Below are 21,262 nucleotides of genomic sequence, written 5' to 3'. Positions count from 1 at the left end.
TCTTATACATCAAAAAGTAACTTATTTATTTTTATTATTGCAACCAATAGAGGTTGGGATGCAAAAAGATCGTTAAATTGAAAGATCAGCTGCTTATTATAAGGTTTTATCTGCATGGGATCAATAGAAAGAAAGGCGAAATAGAGAAGGGTGACATAGAGAGCAGAACGCAATAGAGAAAGGGCTTGATAGAGACGGGGCTCAATAGAGATGAGGCTTAATAAAGAAGGGGTTGATAGAGACGGGGCTCAATAGAGATGGGGCTTTTTGATAAGCGAAATTTATAATTAATAACTAGATGTGAGCTTTTTTCTGGAAAGGTTACCTCAGCCACAAATTTTCAGTTATACTAATAGCATGAAGAAAATTGTATGACACATATCCACTTTTATAACAGCAACAAATGGGGGTCTGGATTTATAAACTTTCGTTTTGAAAGTGCATGATAAAACTATTTCATAAATAACAAATTGACTTTCTATTGAAGAAATTTGTGTTGCATGATACAGTAGGCCTACCACATTGCATTTTTAACGATGAAAGTTACGAAAATTGAGATTAAGGGAAGAGATACGCTCAGAAAAGGTAAATTTTCAGGCGATGTTTTTATAGACTAAATTCATACAGACACCACTATTATTATCACATGATACCACATGATCCAATAACTTTATGTGCATAACATCATATCTCATACTTCTAGTTCAAAATAACTTATTATAGAAAAAAACATATAAATGGAGAAGTTCAGTTTGTTTGAATATGTTTAACCTTAATTTAGATAAATAATATATTACCATACCTTTATATTACCCATTTTATATGAAAACTAATGAATAATCATTAATAGGTAGGCCTGACTTACAAGACAGAAAACTTGATATGAAATTTAACACCTCGAATCCCCTCCTTTCCCTTGTTAGCACTGTGTTATAAGCCTTTCTGACTTTCTCTAGAATAATTAACTTAAGACCTAAATTTTCTTGCAAACGCAGAACTCCTCTGACTGAAAACCAACTGCTAAAGTCCACATACAGACAACTGTCGTGTTTGTATTCCCCTAAATTACTTCAACCTTTCTTTTAAATTTTTGATGGCCTGGAATCTAGTTCAAACAGTTACGTCATATATGACCATTAAGTGACCAATAAGTTTCTATACAAATCGACTTTTGTATTTAAGATAAATTATAATATATCATATATGTTACATTATCTTTTTATTGAACTGTTTAGACGCTATGTACTAGACATTAAATTGCCTACAAAACATTCCAAAATAACTTGGAACTCTTATCAGAACACTTCGTAACTAGCGTTGAACGTCTGTTTTTCCTAAACAAAATTTTGCCACACTCGATCTTTTCTTTACGTTCTAATTACAAAAGACAGGAAGTTTATATCCACAAAGTTTCATAGCTATAGCATAAAATGATATTGTTTAATGACTGCTTCTACAGTCTCTTGCAGAAAATGGCTAAAAATGTTTATGGATTAATGACAAAAATTAGGCCATGTTTGACATGATCACAACCCGTTAATAAGTCCTCTGATGGTTCCTTTTAGTCCAGACCCCGCAGCTGTTTTAATTTCACTCAAATGCAGCCTTTCCCATGTAGCCGGATCAGTAGGGCCACTCCTTTTGGAACTTGGGATCAGTGAGTCATCTATATTCCATTAATCCGCCTTATATCTTGATTAGCCATGCTTTTATCCATTACGATCTATTTTAGTTCCATGGTATCTAAAAATGTATTTAAAAGATTTAAAATGTTATTGCATTGATTTAAAGTTCATATCATAACAACTTTACAGCTTAAGTAGGTATTTTTATTTATTGTTTAGGTTCGATCCATATTCATTCTTTAATACAATATTACTTTAAAACTTTAATATTTATTTGTTAAGTTAACACAGTAAAAAACTACTTTAACCATTTATCGTTTAATTTCTTTACTCTCACGTATTCCCTAATTATTGAGCATATAAACAACAAAAAGAAAAAAAAAATAATCAATTAAATTGTGGTAATTATAATAGATACAAATAACAAAATGATTGCAAAAGTTACACCCAAGTTTGAAAGATGTTGGAATTAGCTTACAGCCTCTTTTATGATGATGGAAGATATCCTCAAATCACATAATAAGAATTAGGCAGAAAGGTAACACTCTTCGGTTCCTTTATTGTTTTTGAAGCCTGAAGCACACAATAGAAGTTCTGAATTTCCTCTTAACCCCCATCTCAGTCAAGTCTTGTTCTGAGATAAAGCATGCACTAAGATTTTCAGGCTTCACCTGATGTGCAGGAGTCACCCTTCTAACATTAATCTCAAACAGACTAAATGATTGAACAGTTGACTCATAATCGCATCGAGCGTAAAATTCGGAGTAGCAACTTAGAACTGTCCTGTTCTATACACCAAAGGCGTGTATAGCTCTGCCTATACAGCAACGAGCACTTGATGAAAGGGCGGTAAACAGTAATTTTCAGAACATAGCTCCTTTATGATAAATTTGAAGCAAGTACCTTGATCAGGATTCTTGTTCTCTTTCTTCTTCTCTCTTTCTCTTTCGTTATTTGAGTTTATCAGATTCTGGATGGTTGCTGTCTTGTTCCAGTACATCTTTTCTTGTTGATCAATGATTGACTGCGTAAAATGCGGACCAGCTCCAGGTGGTATTTCGTGAGGCTCTACCTCTATAAAGATCAAATGTAAAATTTATTGAAAATTTCTCAAAACCTCCACCCTCGTAATGGTAATAAAAGATTCGAGCTATTAATTTTCAAAGACTTCAGTCCAAATAGTATCAATTTAGTAGCAAAGGGCCATTCAGGTTTTTAATGCCAAAAAAGTCCAGAAAACACATTTATAATATCTATATTTCAGAAGATATAAAGGGTTCTTGGTTAATGATAAGGGACAGTTCTTGGTTGTTTATTAAACTCATTCAACAGGGCAAATTTCCCTATCTCTTTTAACTTTGCTCTACTTTGCCTTCTACCTTACACTCAAATTATTTTCCTGTACCCTTAGTCCTCAAACTGACCACTGTCGTGTTTGTCTTGCCCCTAAATTACTTCAACCTCCCTTTAATAATTTTTGATGGCCTGGAATCTAGTTCAAACAGTTACGTCATATATGACCATTAAGTGACCAAAAAGTTTCTGAAACAAAGGCACTATAAAATAGGCCGTCCATCAAATTAATAATCAAATCCATTAATCAAATTCATAAATTACAAAAACCCAGTACACAGCAGGGGAATCAGCGTAAAAAAACTCCTGAAAAAGTGTACATACAGTCACTTTGCCATAAAAAGACAGCGGACATAATGCATTAAAGTATCTACTTGCTAAACCTAGACAAGCCATAATGTAAAGATACTTACGCATTTCCATGGCACCCTCTGGATCACCATTGCTGACACCCACTGGTTCATAAACATGGAACTCTTGAGGTACCCCATTTACATCATCGAACTGACGAATCATAGTTGATTGCGGATTGTGAAAATAGCAATAAACCTTTGGAAAGCAGGGAAATAAGTTACCCTTTATAAACCTTCCAAGTAAGATAGTAAATACTCTATTTACTTAATTAACACTGGAATAGAATAAACATCAAATTTTCCTAGTCTTAAAATGAACCCCATAGGCCTTTATTCCAGGTCTGGTGTTAGTTTGGGCATTTTTCTATTTCAAATAAAGCATTGAAAATAATATTCTATTGAGATTAAAAAAGGAAATTGACATTGATGTCTAAAATATTAACAGATCAACATCAAAGGGAAATAAGCAGAAGTAACAGAAAGATTTAAATTGGGGAAGTATTAGTCAATTACCATTGCCACAAATCATTACAATAATAATTTAAATATAACCTCAATAAAACATGATTTTGTGCTGTCATGTTATAACACCAAGCTTCAAGTAAACCCCAGACAAAAAAAATAAAATTTTGGAATAACTACTGGAGGCCTTTATTAGAGTAAATACAAATAACATTTAGATATATATTTAGATATAGAAATTTGTCTGTTGATATTTCCATAGAACAGTGCTCAATAGATTTGCACGTAGAGCATAATATAGCATAGAGTTGGAGAAAATAAAACTATATGTTTAATCTCTACAAGCTTTTCTTATGAATAACTCACTCTTCAGGAAATAAATATCTCCAAATCAAGATGAATATCTGCTGAAGTGTGAGCTATTTGTGAAATTGGTTTGTAAAGATTAGCCACTTAGAAAAGTAATGTCAAAAATTTAGTATTCTGCGACAGCCACTTGTTAGATATGGTGCCATGTGCTTGCATCCTTCCAACTGACATTCTATTCTGTGGATGTTGTCCCGTCATCAAGTGTGAGTCAGAATGTAACATTTTCATTGTTGTTCATTCTCTTGTTTGTTTGTTTTTCTTTGTTGGCTTTTCTTTCTTTGAATATTAACTTTAAATTGTAGGTGCTATCCTTGGAGGGTACTTCGATGACCTTGTGTCTATTCCCACCAGGATGGGCACAGTAGTTGTATCATGTAGTATTTAGAGTTTTTTTAAATGATATAAAAAAACTTCTTAGTTGAAAAGGAATTATCAATAAAAACAGGTTGTTATGAAACAAAGCTTCCCTGACTTTCTTTGAAGGGTGTAACCTTTTGTTTAACTCTTCACATGTGAATCACAAGATTTGATAGCCCAAGCGATGTTGTCAAAATTTGCTAATGGACCACTCATGAAGAATTGAATACTGACAAAACAGTACAAACAGCTATTGAATCTTATCTATTGAATCAAATTAGACTCACTTTAAAAATTTGATCCCCTATTTTTATGTCATAATAACCACTTGGTGAACTCTTGTCCCTTTCATAAATGTCTTGGCATTTTGCTGCAGGACCTTCATCACTGCAAAATGATCATATTTCATAATGTTGAAATATTTTGCACAAAATTATTAATATCAACCAAAAAATCAGATGATTATCAATTTAATTGACACTTGAAACAAAAAAATGACTTAAAATATATTTTAAAGTTAAATGTTATCAAAATCATTTTAAAGAGGTTTTCTTCATTTCTGCTTCCATGTAATATACCAACTTTTCTTGTAAAAAATCAGTTTAAATGATACATTTTTAGCCTTGCACATCAATCTATGTACTATGGTGAAAATTGAATTAGAATGTTACTTGAAGAAAATACAAGAATGAAAGGCTTTACCAAGTGCAAAAAGCTACAAACTTTTCAAAAATATACTTAAAGACAAAGGATCAATCATTTAATGAGATACAGATCTGATTTAATAGATTAGAAAAACATATACCTATTAGCATCTCTGGATTTTCTAACTTTTGAATTTTCAAAAGGTGCTGGGAGAACAACATTCACAAAAAGGCAGAGAGATAGTGTTATAAAGATCTTTGGAATTGTGGTCATCCTCTGTACTTAAACAAATCCAATGCAAGGGGACTGTGGTTCCTAAGAAGAAATGAAAGACAGATTTTAAAATCCAAGGAATCAGAGAAAATTAGAAGCCTTCTCTTCACACAAACTCAAACTCAAATGATGCTATCAACTAATCTTCATCAAAATCATTGAAAATACTAAATTATAACAAAATCAATATTAGTGAAGCCTTTTTTGCTAAGGATGCATGACTATTTGTAAACTTTAGCAGATTATGCAAGAAAAAATAAAATCAGTGGCATGACAGCTCACTATTAAGATAAATGCAAAGTCTTACAATATATATTGAAATCACAGCTAAAAAGAACTTAGAAATAGCAAGGCTAAGAAAACCAATAAAAATTGGAGAAGCAACATTTATTTTGTTATGGGACAAGAATAACTAAAAGGTGGACTCTGCACACACAGAAAATGTCATGAGAAAACCAAAGAGAGGAGAAAATCATGCATATTCTCAGTAAGGTAGTACTTTTTCTGAGAAAGAATAAACAAAAAAACCAACAATAGTTAATATGTTTTAAAGTTAGTTTTGTTTCGCAAGTTTCATCTACTGAAACACACTTCATGTAATTACTTTCAGATGAGATGTGTATAAAAGACAATCTCTCTGTGCATGGTATCCAAACATCAGAAAAATTTGAATCTATGAAAATAACCCCTTGTATTTTCACAAAGTATATGCAAGTCTGGAGGCTAAAAAGTAAATAGACTCTGGGTGATACACTGTGTAGTTTTGCTTTGGCCACAATAAGAATGAAATGAAACATAGGTTATAATAGGCAGGAATTCTAAAAACAGAGATAATTAATGCAATGCAAATTCCATAAAAATTGATACTAACTGGTTTTGATTAAAGCACGTAATGCCTTTACCTAAAACATTAATCTACAATATACCTTGCTATTTTTTACTATATCTTGACCAAAGAGCTTAACATTTTAGATGATTTACTTAATCAATATTACACAATTCTTGATATAACAGCACGTTTTGGTCTTTGAGCATAATTTTCCGATTAAAAAGTTGTCAATGTCTTGCACACGCCGACTGTCGTGTTTGAGGTCAATACATTAAAGGCGTATTGGACGATTAAAGGTCTTTTAGGCCTACCACCAACATGAGATAAATCAGTTTACTCACAAAAGTGCTTTCTCGCAAGCTCTGCCTTGAATGGTTTCCTGCTTCAGTAGTAGGCTAATACCTATAGCCCTATTTCATCTAGATTCTATGCTACAGATATTATCAAAACTAAAACTACATGTCCTCCGTCAAGTAGGATCCTACCAAAGCCGGTATATAGGGCCTAAATCCTGCAAGGGTCGGTTAAAGACAAAACAATAAAGATTAATTGGTGTTTAATGCTCATGCAACCCGTTAGAAAACATAATGTTTGTGAAAATAGAAGAGGGCGGCGTAATCAAGCGATAAATTACTGACCTTTAGAATTATTCAGCCATGGATGAAAACCTGTCGCGAAATATTTTCACATTTCTCCCGCGTCTGGAGAACTCTTCATTAGGAGGCTGTTAAAATATGGTTTATCGTTTGCAAACACTGATCTTTTTTTAGAGCTGATCTACTCTCTCTTTCCAGGCCCGTAGCCATGGGGTGGCAATGCCACAATGTTACAGGTCCACATCAGCTGCACAGCTGCCATAGATCAACCTGGCAGACAGCTGGCATTCGTACATTCATTACATACATACGTGTTTATATTAGACAGGTTTCTGCCACCCCGAGAAATTTGCATTAAATTTTTTCAATGATTTTTCGTCGTTTTTATTGGATTGATATGGCAAGCCAACACTAATAAAAAGACTTTTTTGTATTGGAATCTCTTATTTTTAATGCAGGGCTTAAGATAGTGCTTGGTGCTCAAAATATTCTTCCAATGCTAAACAAAAACTTCCCGAGAAAAATTTGAAAATTGTCTCAAAATCATGACCCTGAAGTTTAAGAAGCGATGACCTGGCTGTGACTTGGCTAAAATAGTACCTGAGAGCTAAAATAGCTAAAATACCAGCTAGAAAAGGATCAGGTCAGTGGTATGTTCATTTTTGTAAAATGCATGCTGATTGACATTCTAAAGCCAATATACATAATTGTGAAGGAGCTGCCATCGTCCAATAAAAATCTTGCCACAACACTGACTGCAATTAAAGCAATGAGACAGCACTTTCATTAACGATGCAAAAACTTGACTGAGGACCAATGCTTGAAGATGGCTGCAGATTTTTCACAGTAAATGTATTTAAAGGCAGGGGGCCACAGCCAGTGGCGGACTGGCCCATCGGCCCGTGGGCTCTCTCTAAAATCTGGCAAAAGGGCCCCATCTTTGCAGAAACAGGGCCCCATTTTAGGAATATGAGACCTTACGATGTCCCATTATGAATGATAAACGACAGGGATTACATCAAAACTGAAGTTGAATATAAAGTTATTGAATGTGATTTTAAAAAGGATCGGGTGAAAATATGACTTCTTTAGGTTATGAGAGGTTAACAGGGATTCAGAATTTTTGATATTATGCAATATTATGCAAAGTTGATTTTTCATAGACCCGGTTCAGTTGATATTCATAGAATTAGTTGTAGAGTTCACTTTAATTTTTGCCAGTGGCGAGGGTCGAAGCTAGCAACAAAGTAAGGAGTTGTGAGTCAGTAGCTAACTTTAAAACAAACTCAGCTATAATTATTTAATTTCTCAAGCCATGGCATTAAGATAATGCAATGCGAATGATACTTCAACGGGGACTGCTGAATTTTCTTAAAGATTCTTCTACCGAATAATCTAGTCTTTGCTTACGCTTGACTGTTTAGTGTGAAACATTAACGGGTAAAGGTATTGCCTCATGGAATTTAAAATTGACATAAAAAAGATGTCAAGAAAATGACAAGAATTAGCCAAATTGGACATAATGGACGAATAAACTTCAAGTCGCAAGTGGTTCTCAGAAAAGGAGTCAAAGTTGTTGCAGAAAGGGGACAGGACTGATCACTGGTTTCTTGGAATGCAAAGGAAAGAAATGCAACTTCTGATAGCATTTGATTGAAATGGTTTTCGAAATGATAAACCTTAAAGTTTTGTAAAAAAATATTGTATGTAAGCACGTATTAAGTCTGGAATTTTGGGTAAATCCCTTGATTTCAGAAATATTTTTAGTGTTTTGTTGTTTTTTCAGAACTTTGGCTTTATTTGTCGCTAAACAAGTCTTTTGCATTTTGGATACTTGATAGAAATTTGGACAAGCCAAAAGGGGTTCAATGTATTCCTCATGGAAGCCACACCCTCTGCAAAGCGAATCAGTCTACTTTCCTTTGTAGTTTGCTATTAGGTCCGACATCATTGATTAAAGTTTCAGTAGGGGTAAAGCTTCCTCACACCTCAGATATTCTTTCATTTTAAACTTACTATTATTTGAGGTTGGTTGTTTTATTATTTTTAACTATATTTTAAATGAGAAGGTGTCTTGCGCAAAAATTACTGAAATCCAATTCAGACCGAATTTTCACTATTTAATGTTAAATTTCAATTAAAGTACTCTGCACCCATTTGTCATCAACAGCTCAACTTTGCTATTCCTGCTACATATGTTTTGTTTTTTAGAAATTGATCGATTTTGATAGTGTTCACTTGACCACGCCCCAATTTGCAGACCACACACACCTGGACTCCCCCCCCCCCCTCAGCTTTTCATGGCAGATTAAAAATTCTGAGCCAGTCCACCACTGGCTACGCCCTCTTCCCCCGCAGAAATTTTCTTTGCAGCATTGTTTGGCCCCTACCAGTTTTTTCAAAAAAAAAAATTTTTGAATATTCAATTGTTTCCTCCAAAAACTGTTCCATCGTTTTTTGACTTTCTTAGGGTTGCTCTCTTTATTGCATTTATTTAACAAGCTATGGGTCCTGATAAGCGTTTTGGTTTTTAACCGAGGTGAACATTCATGAAGTTTGTGCTTCTTTCTGTATCTAAATTCTATATTTGTTATATATTATCACGAAGATACACTGAAGTAAGCCCAAACCAAGATTCTCCGCATCCCATTGAAAAACCCTTCTCGCTCTGAAATTCAGCGCAAGGAAATCCCAATACCATCCCATTATACCTTGGCAATTTACAATTGCTTATCGAAATTCTATGATTTGAAATTCTATGTAACAGAATGATTTGCTTGATCTCGTGGAGGTTGGATATAAGAAATAACTATTATGGAAAAATTTTATCAATCAACTTTACAAAGCTATTAGCCTTTTAGATATATTTTTCATTATAGGCATTCGAGAAACATTCTGTCATTTGAAAAAACGTTAAGCAGGTAGAGTTTTCATCACACGAACGTATGGTTAAAGGATGACATGGATAAAGTCTTTTATTTTCACGAGGGTATAAACATAACCCATAGCCTCTGTAGCTAAATAAATACGTGCTTCCTACCGTCATTATCAGAATGTGCATGATATTCAATGCAACCCATATTTTAAACGGTCTTTTCAGGTTTTGCAAGATATCAAAAAGATATATCAGCTGAGATAAATATGTCAGCGTTAATTTCTGTAGGAATTTTTGGCATGACAATGTGAAAAAAGCAAACAGACCTTAATTTATTTTTTAATATTAGTTTCTTTTTCAGTTGCTCTCTTTACTCAATATAGAACTTAATATAGCATATTCTGTCTTCGTTTTGAATTGCCGTTCAGCTGGGTCCAGTATTCTACCGTCGAATTCTGAGCAACTTGACACCTTTTGAAGGTAACAGCACTTCAAATCAAAACACTGTACAGATCTTGAAATCATGAGACACAACTACAATGCCTGCCAAAAGTACTTGGAACACCCACCAATTTACGCTGCATTTGATATCTTTCATTCCTTTCATGAAAAAAAATGCTTCTTCCGCCCCCTTCCCCCTCAAACAATGTTGATGATTTAGAGAAATATCATAAAAGAAGCGCAAAAGAAAGTGCTTCCTAAAATCCTAACCCGTTTGATAGTAAACCAACATTGTTCCGTGGGGGAGAGGGGGATGATTGGTTTTGACCTTGGAAATTGATGTCAGTGTTCCAAGACTTTTGGCAGGCATTGATTATAACCATCCAAAGATTGTTTTCTTTGACACAGCAGTATTTACTACTATCTAGGCCACTAGAAACTAAAGTCATGTAAATACTATTAGAGTAGATAAAAAAACAATAAGGAAGATGAAAAAAGAAGGGGGCAAGAAAGTCAATTATTGTTACAACAAAATATGAGCTGTTAAATATCAATGATCTAATCTTGTCATTAGATTTCTAAGTTTCTTATATAAACAAATTATTCTACCTTTAGTCAACAACTCTAGTCCTGTTCTTTTATGGAAATGTCTTGTTGGTGTCAGTCAAATAGCAAACTAAATACGCGGTCTTTGAGATCATTATCGTGTCATCTCCAAACTAAGAATCCAGTTTTACTTTTCGACTCATGTCGCAGAAGATCTAGAAAGAAAAACAAATATTTCAAAAGTTGATACTTATTAAATTTAAATATATTTTGAATTGATCTTGTTATATGAAATGCATTTAAGTGTAATGTGTGTTTCAAAATGTTGTACCATTGAATTGTATGTCGAACTTTGCAATACTGTTCGAATAAGGCTTATCAATACTTCATGTATTTCATTTTGGTGATAGGAAAAGAAGAAAGGAGGTACGCAAATAATAATGAAAGAGACAATTCCCAAAACAAATGTCACTACAAGAGAGCGAAAACAAAAATATGAAAAAAGGCTTCGAAAAAGTGGAACAAGAGGACAAGATGAAGACATTCGCCACGCACCACTTGGCACAGTACAGTTTAAGACCAGTATTCCATGAGAATATTTGAGAAAACAAATAGAAGAGTAACGAAAGGAAGATCTGGTTTAGCAAATATCCATGAAGTAAACTCCGATAAGATTGGAAAAGACAAATTAATGTTGATGAATTTCATAATTTTGCCGTCATACTTTATATCTTGCCTGGCACGCTGTCACATATTAGCTGTCATATTGTCACAAATTGTCAATGTCCTGTGTCGTTCTTAGTGTCAATAAAAACCAATTTCAGGCGTGACATTATTTATTACTTGCAGTGAATTTTGAACTTACGTTGACATTGCATTTGGAGGATATTGCAAAAACACGAAAAAGTAGAGGGATTTTGTTAGTTATGAGGTCCCATATTCTATGAGGTAATTGGTTGTAGAATGCTGCATACACTGTACCTGTTGTACGCCTGATTTGGTAAGAACCCAATAATATCCACTCCGCGCTGATGGATTGTCATTGATAATTCGGTTACAGGAGCTTGCAGGGTTGTCACGCCTGAAAGTGGTTACGTCGCTGTTACGTCAAAAAACTGTAAGTTTCGTTACGAGGCAAAGGAATCATGGCACAAGGGCCCTTCAGTCGTGGAGATAGACATTTGCTTTTATTAATTTTGATATTTTGACAAAATTATGAGAATTTTGTCAAAATTGCTGTTACATTTTGAAGAAAATGCTGTTTAAGAATGGCTTGGAAAAAGACAAACATTTTGAAACATACTTAAGCTTTTCGTCTGACACTCTTTAGAGTATAAAACATCAGAACATTGATCTAGAACCCTATGCTAGGAAATATATTTACCCAGTATAAAACCCATATATACAAATCCTAAGAATATTTCAAAATGGTTATTTTTCAAAGCCACTTTTAAATCCTGGGCCATTAAAAGATTGCATTAAAAGGCTGTTTGTTGTCATTGTTTGCGGTAAAGTACCATGTCACATTGTTTGACTATGTTATTACAGCTCTGACAATAAAATGTTTTATAGATGTTGGTACAGCAACAAAGTATATCTCATTAACGCCCAACTCAAGTTTACCAGATTTTCAAGGTTTCTCACCTTTGGCAGTGCAAGAAAATATATTTACTAGCATAATGGAAGGATTAGACACATAAATCTCTTTAGCGGAAATCGCAAGTGCAAAATTACACAAATAACCTGAATCTTAGACATTAAGATGACTGATGACCATTAAGGACATAATCGCTTCTAAAAGATAGGGTAGCTATTAATCACCTTCCCACACCCGCTACTTTTACGACACTCTTCTTTTTGCCACTTTCACGCTTCTTCTTTTTCGTTCCCATTGACGATTCAGTGCTTGTCGATGTTTCTGTATTTGAGCCACTACTTGTGTTTGATCCTGCGCTTGATCCTGCTCCTCCCCCTGCACCGGCACCTCCGCCAGATTTTCCTTCGGCGCCGCCTCCAGATTTTGCGCCAGAATCGCCTCCTAAAGCGGTTATATATTACATTGATGATGTTATTACGCCTTTAAGAATATATTCAACCTATAAGATGACTGGACCTCTAAATCTTGATTTCCTCTAGCTGATGATTCTGTTTACACTGACCAAGACAATAACTTAGCATGTAAACATATTCGAAGGAGACCTCAAGAGTTTCAAGGACATAGTTAAAGAAAGTTAATGCATCAAAAGTACAAGAACGTCTTAGGTCAATGCTACAAAGGGCAACATCGAGTAATCAAAATATCATTTTAAATTGCTATATCATAAGAAATATCAATTGTATGATACATATAGTCATTATAACAATATTAACAATATCGATATTGATATTATCAATAATCAGATTGATATTATGAGAAAAATACGCACCAGCGGCACCTGCACTTTCTGATCCTCCTGCTCCTGCGGCGTTACCTTCTACATTGCCCGAAGCATCACCTAACATCAATCCAAAATCAAAATATCGATTACCAAGAGAACATATACCACAGATGTAATATATCACAACATAATATTAACAAGTATTCAATGGACAGAAGTTTAGAAATATCACTGCTATATCCATATCAGACATAACAATTACTGAATGCTACAGCTTTGTATGACCCTTTGTATGCTTGAGCTCTACTTAATTTAATGAACGTGATAAAGCAATAAGATGTTTTCACTAACAGCTTTGTTACCTTAAAGTTTGTAGAAACCGTATCAGATGCAAGGAATTTGCAAGTACCGGTGACAGCAATAGTAAGTGTCTCCTTTATAGGCCTTATAGACTCATTTTGCAGCTTTTTGTGTATGTTTGCAACCTCTTATTAAGCAAAATCTTTGATTCGGTTGCATTTTAATGATAGACTATGTTTTACATCTATAAGATACGTTAAAACAGAAGTAAAGTCATCTCGTTGTCCGTTGGGGAAATTGGGCTTTTCAAGGGTGTATATTCATAAAATGAGATTCAGACTTTCTTTCACTGTCTATGGCTTAAATACCATAAAAAACAATTTAGAAATAATAACTTCTAAATAGTACTGACCCCCTGCATTTGCGTTCGCTCCTCCGCCGGCACCGCCACCAGCACCAGCTCCGCCGCTTGCTTTTCCGGAGGCTCCTCCGCTGGCTGCTGTTCCGGTATTTGTTGATGTTTTGGTCATCGTTCCAGTTTCTGTTGTTGTCTCACTCTGTAAGCAAATATTATCAATTAAGGCCTACAACTTTTACTTTGGTCTTACTCTCTCATGTGTACAGTTTCCGTTTCGACAACGAATATGCCTGCGGAGCGGAACCAGATCTGCTTCCTTTTCTTCTCCTCTTTTTCTTTCCTTCTCCTTGTCCTTCTTTGCTTTCTCTTCATCAAAGCGGGTTCCTAGCCCAAAGATGCCAGGTTTCAAGAACTTTACTCTACATTCACTATGCGCAAACACTACTAGCCTTGTTTTCCTCTTGTTTTAATGTCGTGAAATGCTTTGAAGCAGTTTTAGACAAATGCAGAAAGATTTTGGACTTTTTTAATAGTAAGGATTTTTTTATTGCCAACAATTCATAGAAGAACACACTTGACATTTAAAGTTAAATGTTATAATTATTTCAAATTACGCTAGTTTTACGCTAGTTTACCTGGTTTAGTATAAAATTAGCGATCTTCTTAAAAACTGCGATTAGGAAACCTCAAATTCAGAGATGTCAAAAAAGTTATTCTGACGTTTCATGGCAATAAGTTTTCATTAAAGACTAGTGACATTTTAGTAAGCTAGCAGAAATCATTTGTGTTCTATTAAATAAGAATAAACTATTAATAAACCGGTGATAAACTAACGCATGAAAATGCTTTTGGCTAACAACTTTGTAAATTTGTTCGTTTTACTAAGAAAACTCAGACACTTCATCAAGCAGGAAATGAGTAAAGGTGGAAAATAATCTATTTTTCATATGCAAGTTGAGCACTGCAGAAATCATAGGAATAATGAAAGCTTTTTGCAGCAAGAAACACATCGAAGAAAGTATCTTCGTGTTTCAAATCAATTAAAAAAACAAAAAATTTCACAAGCTTCTCTGCTATAACATATATAAAATGGTAAATTTCAATATTGGAGTATTTTGGGCAAATGAAACTAAACAATACTAATGCAATCTGTATTTTACAAATAAACATTATCATATAATGTAAATGAAACATGATGAGGTTTTCATGACCTGATAGTTAGGCAAAATTAATCCGATACATTTTTCTGATGGTTCAAAACCCACTCAATATTTTCAAGAAACAATTAATTGTATCCCTGAAAGAACTTTTGTAGTGTGGAAAATGGAAGGCACCTCACGTGCATAGCATTGCTGCATGCAAAAACGCTTTAACATACACTGATGATTTTGTCACTTATGACGTCATAGTTCGAGAGATTGCAATAGGCCATTTTAGCCAATTATCAGGGTGGACGGCCCTGAAAATTGCTGAGAAAACCTCATCATGTTGATGGCGAACTCCAATGTCTACACTTGGTACAGATAAGTTTACAGCGTGTCTTGTATGGCAGACTCATTACATCGTCAATCAGCAAATATTTCTGTTTAGTATCGTCTAAAGTAAAACTGGAACTCTTGATAAGAAGATAGCTGATAAAACACCAGCAGATGAAGAAACAACCTATTCGCACAGCATCCTGTTCCAAAGTCTGCTTATAATGTTTCCCCTCTTCCAACTAAATATTCCACGTCTAACATGGTTTTGGGGGGGTATTTATCGACAGCAGCATAACTGAGTGTTAACAGGACACTTAAGGGACATTTTTCTATGAAACTCATCTGTTTGACCATGTAATGAATCTTAGCCCTTTTCGTTTACTAGTCGTTTACAACTTTCGTTACTACATTTCGCATCGTCTTAGTTTCTGTTCAAAATTGTTCGATAGTCCTAGTCCTGGATTGTCCAGTCAATTAGTTCCCCTTCTTTCCATCTCCAGCAGCATTGACTTTCGTGTCTGCTTTTACAGATGCGTTGGACTTATCTTCCTTTTTCTCTGTGGGACACTTTTCCTTTTTAGGACAGTCTTTGTCTTTTTTCTGTTGACAAGGAGACATTGGAGCTCGCCAATCAAATTGCCCGACATTGTGTCTTAACAATGAATTTAAAACCACACAAGTTTTCCGGTTAGCATGGAGGGGTTAACTTGAATTTCGTCTCCTCCTTGAAGAAGAGAAATTATTCCACATTTTGCCATCTATTATCTCAGTCACTGTCTCGAAAATTCAAAATTTTCTCATAACCCAAATTTTGCTAGTTGTTCTAAAATATCACCTATTTTAGCTTTGGCTTGTTCAGTTACCTTTCATCACTAAAAGGAGTGCAATTCGGCAAAGACCAGAGGTTAAATAGCAGATTAATTAAAGCCAAAAGAGACACACAAACAAAATGTGTATGTTGAACAGGCGGAGTGTTAGTTTTATAGATCAAATTCTTGAAGTGCAAGAGTTTAGTCAAATAGTCTCATTCTTTGAAACAAAGAATTTGCTTTATAAATATACTTTTCTTCATCTGTCTGCATCAGCTGAATATTTCAAAAGCCTTCTAAAATCTAAAGCACAGATCTGCTATAAGCAGGGGTTCGGATGTTTTCCTTGTGATGGTAACTTCTTCTTGTACGTTGATGGTGACTGTATTTTACACCCCATATAAATAGGAGGACGAAAAAGCAGACAATTTAGAAGACCACTGTTGAACTAATATCATGCTGCTGGTTGAACCAAGTGCTAACGGCATGCATTCATTTTTATCGGTATGCAGATGACAAACATTGCGAACAAGTTTGCAAAGATAAGAGGTAGTAAAAAAGTCATCAACGTACCTGGGTTTCGACTTCTGTTGTTTCCATTGGTGGTGGGGGAGGTGGGCATGGTGGAGGACAGGGTGGTGGGCATGGGCATGGTGGTGGAGGGGGTGGGCATGGTGGTGGGGGTGGGGGACATGGAGGAGGAGGTGGTGGTGGTGGAGGTGGTGGACATGGTGGTGGGGGTGGGGGACATGGAGGAGGAGGTGGAGGAGGTGGTGGCGGAGGTGGCGGTGGTGGTGGTGGCGGGCAAGGAGGTGGACATGGTGGTGGGGGTGGTGGACATGGTGGTGGTGGACATGGTGGAGGAGGTGGTGGACAAGGTGGTGGAGGTGGTGGGCATGGCGGTGGTGGTGGTGGTGGACAAGGTGGTGGGCATTCATCCTTATCTTTGCCTTCAAGATTTACTTCAGCTGATGACGATGCTTTGACTCCAATATCTCCTTTCTGTCAGAAAATAGCTGCATCAGTATATTTTCAAATATATTGAATCTATTTACTAAATCAAAATAGATTTCAAAAACAAAGGTATCTTGATTTTCGAAAAAGAAGATTCAGTCGTACCTTTGAGCCTTTCTTTGTCCTCTTTTTTGCCTTTTTGTGTTTGTTCCCTTTCGATGGTTTGATTGGCAAAGCCGGTAGTTTTGGCTGTGGAGCATGCGCATCTGGTTTTGCAGCCTGCTTTGGGTTTTGTGGAGCATTTTCTCCTTTCTCTGCAAATGTCAGTGGCACCTTGAGATTATTGCCATTTGGTGCAGTTTCTGTTTGCCAGACGGTTCTACAGATCGAAGAAAGATTTTCTGTGTTAGCAGATGAGGGCTATTGAAATTTTAATCGATGCGTTTAAAATCATACACCTTGCAGGTAAAGCAGCTACGTGCTAAGTATTTGTCCTGGGATTTAACGCATTAGGTAAATTATACTAGCGATATGAATTGATCGAGCAGAAGACGTCAAAGAAGAAAACAGATGGAGAGATACATGTAGATATATCTATACCAAAAGCAAACATGACCTTTCTTGATCTAATCTTGAGAAAAAATAACATATGAGATAATTTGATGCAGGTTTAAAGCAAGGCCCTGGAAAATCAAGCGAGTAGATGTTTTGATCAGGCTTTTGAAAGAAAGTTTTGCAGTTATAGAAGGAGTCTTTAGAAATGACGATTCTCTAGTTGTTTTCCAAGACATTGGTAAAAACTCGATAGAAGCCCTATAAAGATTGTTGTCTTGAACATTCGTGCTCTATCTTAGATTAAAAGTGGCTCACTGTAATTTCTTCTTCTTCTTTTCAGCTGCCTTCTTTTTGTTCTTCAGTGCCTTAGTCGCCTTTGCTGCTTTCGCTGCCTTCGCTGCTTTGGCTTGATCGGCTGCATTCGGTTGCTGCTGATTCACTTGAGGTTGTACTTGTGCCTGCTGCTGGGCAGGAGCAGCATTTGGAGTGGCAGGAACAGCTGCCTCCTTTACTCCCTTGGCTTTATCTTGTGCACCTTTCTCAGGCTTAAATTTATACAAGTCTAACCATTTTTGGTGTTCAGCTTTGTACGCTGCAATGTCTTTTTTCGTCGCTTTCTTTGCTTTGCTGCTCACACTCGCTGCTAAAGCCAGAGCAACCAGCAGGGTCACCACTAAAATCCTCATTTTGAGGCAGAGATTGGTTTCATAGAAACCTAGAAAGAGATAAAACTTATTAAAAGACGTCAATCCCTTCAAAAAATATTATCTTCACCCTCGTGCAATAGCCCCGTGGAATGAGAGGTCGATGAGTTGATAATTCATCGTATCTCCTTAAGACCAAACTTTCCTTACGTAGCCCTGACGTTCGCCATTAACGTAGTTCTCAAGTTTCACTGCTCATTCACTAGGGCTAAGCTTTTTCCTTTAAGCTTTTATACAAACAATTCTCATGAACTGCATAGAGCACGAAAGAGATTCAGGAGAAGAAAAACATTTGATATTTGTATCGATACAATCCTCGAGTTTCACGACTGGGAAAATATAAGCTAATGCCTTGCACTGTGCTCTAGTGTCAGTTGAAATTAGCTAATTTTAAAAGAACAATTAAGAACAGTCATATTGACAAGATTCACGAGCCGATCCACACGTGAGTTTGGCGAGAGCAAGGTATTAGCAGTAGCGGAAACTGCCCTTTTTGAAAAGTGGAGCAAGTTCAAGTTTCTTTGATCGAGCCGCCTTCCCTCTTCTTTTTCCTATACAAAAATTATCTGGTTTTTTGTAATCATGTCGATTGGGGGATAATCACCTTTGTAAACATAAAACACAAGTTCAAGTCTCCAAGATTTGTTCTGGATCCATCGTATAAAGGCACATGGTACTTGCAACTTGAATAAATATTCCTTAAAGAAGTGTTTAGGGCCATTTATTTGTTAGGTTCCTGTCAAAACAGTGACAAAACACGCTATTTTTTCAAAACTTTGATTGCAAATGGGAAAACTTGGAAAACCTGCTACATTCCTCGCGTGAAAGTTCCTTGCCGTTCCAGATAACAAAGGCAGGAGAGTAGAATTAACTTTCTAAAATTACAAGAAATTGCTCCAATATCTATTCCTTGAGCAAGGCTTGAACATAACTTGCTTGTAATGTTCAAGAGAATCTCTTTGAGCTATTCCATTCAGAAGTTTAAATATTGGACCAAAGTCCTTCTTTTTCTTCTGATTTTATCATTGAGTCAAACTAAGGCCGGATATTTGCGTTGCTAATAAATTCTTAATAAACTTTGGTAAAGCTTTATCGCAATTTGTATCCTTGGCCTTCGTTTATTTTGAATTTCATTTCAAAAACATCGATATTGCTACCATAATTTATCTTACACAATGAACACGATGCCCTAAGCCATGAAATTCCATAAACGAAACCTTTTTGGATTTTATGTTACGTTTTATCGAAACAGTAGCAGAAAGGCGTAATATCGTGATTAATCGAAATATATTTACTCAGCTATTACCACCTACCTTGTTAAGATTCTTCTTGTCCTTTTACCGTCAGTGCGATAACAACTTGAAGAAATTCCAAAATCAAAAATTCTGGATTTCAACGATGAGCGCGTCTACAAACTTCCTTGGTGGTTTGCCTTCGGTTTGAGGTTACGATTTGATCGCAATTCAGTTATCGCCATGCTTGAGCTATTCGACAGGTTGCGCGTGACCTTTCAATAACGCAGCAAGCAAAGAATAATCACAATTATCCAAGCTATGTTTGGTGTGTTTTTTCATACAATTGTGCTAAATGTTTGCCTGAATCCTTGGAAAAGAAAAAAAATGAGCAGCGGGCGAAATATGCTTATTTTATGACAAGTTTGCCGAAATTTGCATGCAACTGCAGATTAACGACGATGTTACGCTTGTAAACCTGATCGTAAACAAGAGGGTGATACAATTGATAAAGTCGTGGTCAATATTTTCAACACCAGTAATTGAAAGAATTTTGAAAACAATCCTGAAATTAAGAAAGACATATCTTTGAACTCTGTAACAGCTTTCGCGAATGGGATGAAAATGCAGTCACGTCGACTATTTTTAAGAGCTCGAAAAACAGACTGCTCTAAAATATGTATGGTCAATATTTTCGTTTTGAAGCTAAGCAAATGCTTAACGAAGCATTTTTATAAGGGATATATGGCTACTGTGAAGAGAACGCCTGCAGGAAACAAATCGTACAAAAATAACAACATATGATCGCCTCTCATCTAAGGGAGAACCCCAAGCTGTTTTACTTTTGGAAAGCTTTGCAACAGTGACGGAAATTATGGGGGCTCGGGCCCCCCTAATCAGCGATGTCTTCGGAAAATTCGGGCTTTTGTCGAATAATTGACAACCTTTTAACGGGTTGAAATTACTCGCCGAAATTTTCATCGGATTCTTTCGAATAAAAGTTATTTTCAAACGAATTTCCCACTGACGAAAGCAAGATAAAATGCATGAAATGAACGTACGACTTATCAAAAGTGTAATCGGTCGACCTCTTGTATCATCAATTGTCTTAGATGAGATATCGATCTTGATATAAAAAATCATTAATGGATTGTTCTTTTTGCTACTTAATTATGGTGTGGTCAGGAAAATTTTTCAAAGAGTCCCGTCAAAAATCACTTATTTTTATCAAATGTGCAGTTTCTTTAAAATGAGACATGATCCAAGATGTTATCTTGTTGGAAAATTGTAGGTCTGCCCCCCCACCCCACCCCAAATGAAAGCCTGAATTTCCGCCACTGCTTTGCAAAGCCTGCATTAGCCTTTCCTATTGTATTGTCTGAATCTTTAAGGCAAAATATTTCAAGTCATTTTTCTCAACCAATACATACACAAAGTCTCGCGCGCTTATATTAATTTTTTTGGGAAGTTTGTCTCTTAAGTCCTCTTTAGGAATCGAAAGAATTCTAATGTTTCATAAAAGAAGTCTCTGTTCCAGACTTTTTCTACAACAACAACAATAACAAGCAAGGTATACGTTCTTTTTAAGAAGCAGTATTTCGTGTATGAATACTGTAACCAATAGTGATGATAATTGAGCTGTGTGTATTCTTTTTATTTACTTAATGAATATTTGCAAGGAACGCGAAAGCTTCAGAAATAAAAATGGAACACAGAATATAATTGCTAATGGTCTTTTTCAGTTATTTGCAGTCCATCAAAATCTGCAAT

The 21,262-nt window shown here is 35.6% G+C and overlaps 2 protein-coding genes across 5 annotated transcripts in view; both read right to left on the bottom strand.

Moving 5' to 3' along the window:
* The window catches only part of LOC135688971 (uncharacterized), a 32,275-nt gene extending 25,133 nt beyond the window's left edge, over positions 1–7,142 (bottom strand). The window contains exons 1-6 of one of the 3 annotated variants that reach the window (XM_065206049.2): positions 6,608–6,852; positions 5,325–5,479; positions 4,807–4,906; positions 3,392–3,527; positions 2,529–2,699; positions 220–1,743 (exon numbers count right to left, since the gene is read on the bottom strand). In XM_065206049.2, the coding sequence (XP_065062121.2) occupies positions 1,724–1,743; positions 2,529–2,699; positions 3,392–3,527; positions 4,807–4,906; positions 5,325–5,437 (540 nt within the window). In that variant the 5' untranslated portion in view covers positions 5,438–5,479; positions 6,608–6,852 and the 3' untranslated portion in view covers positions 220–1,723. Of the gene's footprint in view, positions 1–219; positions 1,744–2,528; positions 2,700–3,391; positions 3,528–4,806; positions 4,907–5,324; positions 5,480–6,607; positions 6,856–6,904 lie in introns of those variants that run through there. The other 2 variants (XR_016143989.1, XM_065206048.2) reach the window with 2 other exon arrangements.
* A 3,538-nt stretch (positions 7,143–10,680) lies between these two features.
* Positions 10,681–19,724, bottom strand: LOC135688962 (uncharacterized). Of its 2 annotated transcripts, XM_065206036.2 has the most exons (9): positions 19,574–19,724; positions 17,872–18,271; positions 17,167–17,380; positions 16,621–17,049; positions 13,815–13,959; positions 13,151–13,219; positions 12,546–12,762; positions 11,706–11,805; positions 10,681–10,939 (listed from the first exon to the last, which is right to left on the bottom strand). In XM_065206036.2, exons 2-9 carry the CDS (start codon positions 18,240–18,242, stop codon positions 10,898–10,900), a joined length of 1,587 nt encoding a protein of 528 aa, XP_065062108.1. In that variant the 5' UTR covers positions 18,243–18,271; positions 19,574–19,724; the 3' UTR covers positions 10,681–10,897. The 2 variants fall into 2 exon arrangements, with proteins under 2 accessions (XP_065062108.1, XP_065062109.1); XM_065206037.2 differs by lacking the exon at positions 11,706–11,805.
* Between the last annotated feature and the right edge of the window lie 1,538 nt (positions 19,725–21,262).

Source organism: Rhopilema esculentum, chromosome 9 (assembly GCF_057945365.1).
Source record: "Rhopilema esculentum isolate cy_ngs chromosome 9, ASM5794536v1, whole genome shotgun sequence".
Lineage (NCBI taxonomy): Eukaryota > Metazoa > Cnidaria > Scyphozoa > Rhizostomeae > Rhizostomatidae > Rhopilema > Rhopilema esculentum.
Note: the sequence above shows the minus strand (reverse complement) of the source record. Positions and strands in the feature narration are given on the sequence as shown.